Source organism: Nannospalax galili, unplaced genomic scaffold (assembly GCF_000622305.1).
Source record: "Nannospalax galili isolate Female #2095 unplaced genomic scaffold, S.galili_v1.0 scaffold471, whole genome shotgun sequence".
Taxonomy (NCBI): domain Eukaryota; kingdom Metazoa; phylum Chordata; class Mammalia; order Rodentia; family Spalacidae; genus Nannospalax; species Nannospalax galili.
Genome location: NW_008330333.1, coordinates 697,359 through 700,458, shown reverse-complemented (window position 1 = coordinate 700,458; position 3,100 = coordinate 697,359). Strand labels below are relative to the sequence as shown.

The 3,100-nt window shown below is 47.4% G+C and overlaps 1 protein-coding gene across 1 annotated transcript in view; it reads left to right on the top strand.

Annotated features, from left to right (window-relative positions):
- The window catches only part of LOC103744860 (transmembrane protease serine 9), an 18,819-nt gene extending 15,956 nt beyond the window's left edge, over window positions 1-2,863 (top strand). Inside the window, exons 10-11 of the mRNA XM_008846710.2 lie at window positions 2,175-2,329; window positions 2,603-2,863. Of these exons, the coding sequence (XP_008844932.2) occupies window positions 2,175-2,329; window positions 2,603-2,863 (416 nt within the window). The remainder of the gene's footprint in view (window positions 1-2,174; window positions 2,330-2,602) is intronic.
- Window positions 2,864-3,100: the final 237 nt, after the last annotated feature.

Sequence of the window (3,100 nt, the reverse complement as noted above, 5' to 3'; positions counted from 1 at the left end):
CTTGGAAGCATGGAGGAAATGATTCCTCCGTGTTGACCCTCCTCTTTATAGACTGGACACTGGTTCAAGTCCATCTGGTGGGGTCTCCTTGGCCTCCTTGATCAAGAGGTCAGATTACCCACCACCATTACAGGACATTTTGTGATATGCTCATAGTCCCTGGGAACTAATTGACCCAGGAGGGCAAGGAGCAAAAATTGTCCTTTGAATCCCTCTGACCCAATTAGTATAGATCTCAAGGTATGTCTGTTAAACATCCAAGAAGGTTAGTTCCACCATTCTGGCATTTTTAATTACTGTGTGTCTTGCAGATAAATCTTGGGTAATGACCAGTTGGTCTCGAATAAACCTTATCTAGAGATATTTTTTAAAAAATATTTCCTTCCTCCCTTTTTTCCTTCCTTCCTTCCTCATTCATTCATTTATTTATTTTGTGTGTATGAATGTATTGCCTGCATGTATGTAAGTGTACCCATGTCATGCAATGCCTGGGGAGGTCAGAAGAGGGTGTCAAATCCCCTGAAACTGGAGTTATGGATGGTTATTAGCACTGTGTGGGTGCTGGGAATCGAATCCAGGTCCTCTGCAAGAGCAGCCAGTGCTCTTAACTGCTGAGCCAACTCTCCAGCCTAGGGTTTTTGCTGTTGTTGTTTGTTTGTTTTTAAGATTTTTTTTAAAAAAAAATGTATGTGTGCAATGGGTATGTCTGTGTGAGAGTATATGCATGTGTGTACAGATGCCCACGAGGGCCAGAAGAAGGTTTGGGATCCCTCAGAGCTGTAGTTTCAGGCTTCTGTGAGCCACTCTCTAGTGCTGGGATACTAACTCTGATCCTCGTGATTGAGTAGTAAGTGCTCTCCAGCCCCTCATTAAGGGATTTAAATTTTTACATTTATTTATTTTGCATGTGTGTGGGCCTGTGCATGGCACATGTGTGAAGGCCAGGACAATTTTTAAGAGACAGTTCTTTTTTAACCATGTGGATCCTGGGGATCAAAATAAGGCTTGATGGCAAGGACCTTTCCCCAGTGAGGCATCTTGCCGGCACAATGGCATGTTTTTATACCTACTTTGTAGCTGAGGAAATTGAGAGAATTATAGATGGTGCCCAAGGCCACAGACTAGTAAAAGGAGGTAAGGTTAGGGTTCAGTGGCTCAGACAGTGTAAAGGATGTCCCCAAGACTATACAGCTGGAATTGGCAGTGGGGATAGAGACCTCGGTGCTTAGTCTGTTTCCTAGGAGTCCTTTCCTTCTCCTAGAAGGGTGGTTGTGAGCTGCAGACCGAGCCAGGCCTACTCTGCCAATTCTTTCCTTGCCCAGAACTGATGGATTGTACAGTTGTCTTGAGCCCTGGCTTCACCTTCATTCTCAGTGTATGGGATGCAGGTAGCAGGCTTTCTCTTTGTCATGTGCTAGCTGAGCCACTTTGAACGAGGCACTTCATCAGACTGTGCCTCGGTTTCCTCATCTGTCAAATAGAATAATGAAGCCTCTGACTTCCTAGGGTAGTTCTGAGGTATAAGATCTTAGAATTCTGAGTGCTCTCAGCCCACAGAAATTGTCATGTACATTTTAGCTCTTGTCGTCCTCTGTGAAGTCAGGCAATGCTTGGAATCTAGACGTGGGAATCCAACAGATGTGGAATCACATCAGGCTCTGATACTTCCTTAGTGCATTTTTGAGAATGGGCTTCTTCCCCCGTACCTGTTTCCCATCAGGATGTGGATCCTGATGCTGCTGTATCCTGGTGTGTCACAGGGCTCTTGGCTCAGGTGCTAGAAAAGCCCAGGAGGAAGGACATCACTGGAATGCTGCCCCTGGTCCAGCACCTGGATGCTATAGCAGAACTTGGCCTGCTGCATCCACCCCAGTTCTCGGCTACCATAGCTCCTTTCCTTGTGCATATTTTGGCTACCAGCTCAGGCAGGGGCTTCATGTATATTCTAAAGTCAGGGAAATTGAGTCTTGGGAGCACATTAACATCCTGTCCATCCAATGGGGTCTTTTGTGATATTGTTGATCACCCATGGTATTATTATTGGGGGCTGCAGCTGGTGACTATTGAGAGGCACAGTGAGTGCCCCACAACACTCCCATCCCATAGTCTATGCCGTTCCTCCCAGAAGAGGAGGATGAAGTGACCTGTTTCTCTGTCTCCCATTCCTCCAACAGGTCTGCCATCTCCTGAAACTCTCCAGGAAGTACAAGTGGCCATCATAAACAACACTATGTGTAACCACCTATTCCAAAAGCCAGATTTCCACCGAAACATCTGGGGAGACATGGTTTGTGCCGGCAATCCTGAAGGTGGCAAGGATGCCTGCTTTGTAAGTGTTACCCCACCATGGTCTTCTGGGCCCAGTATCCCACCACTCCTAGTCCCAAGTTCCACCTAAATGAGGTGTCATATGGTCTCTTATTTGAAAATAGAGACTGTGGCCCTACTTTGTAGATGAAGAAGCTGAGACTTGACTGCTGCCAGGGGAGGAGTAAGAGCCTTACCTAGTCTGCCAGCTCCATAGTACCCCCCCGTTTCCCTGGCCTCTCCCGCAACCCCACCCATCCCTCCTCTGGCCAGGCCTACCCATGCTGCTCCCCAGGGTGATTCAGGAGGACCCTTAGTCTGCGATCAGGATACAGTGTGGTATCAGATTGGAGTTGTGAGCTGGGGAGTGGGCTGCGGTCGGCCCAACCGGCCTGGTATCTACACCAACATCAGTCAGCACTACAGCTGGATTCGGTTGACCATGATGCGCAATGGTGTGTCCAGGCCTGATCCAGTCCCACTGCTGCTACTGCTGCTACTCTTTGCTCTAGGCTCCCTGACTGCTGAGGCCTGCCTGAGCCCACCTGACCTGTAAAGGTGGCCAGCTCATTTATATAGGCTCTATTCCTTTTGTATCTTGTTTGCTAATAAACATGTTGGAACTGATCTTTTCATAGCTTTCCTTGAACACAGATGGCCTCCTGTTCAGTTACCTTGTTTCCACTCAGCCTAAGACTTGTGTCTGACCACCTAATCCTTGCCCATCTGTATTAACCAAAGGTTGGTTGCAAGCAGTAACATCCTCTCTGTTTAGCTCAATCAAAAAACATTG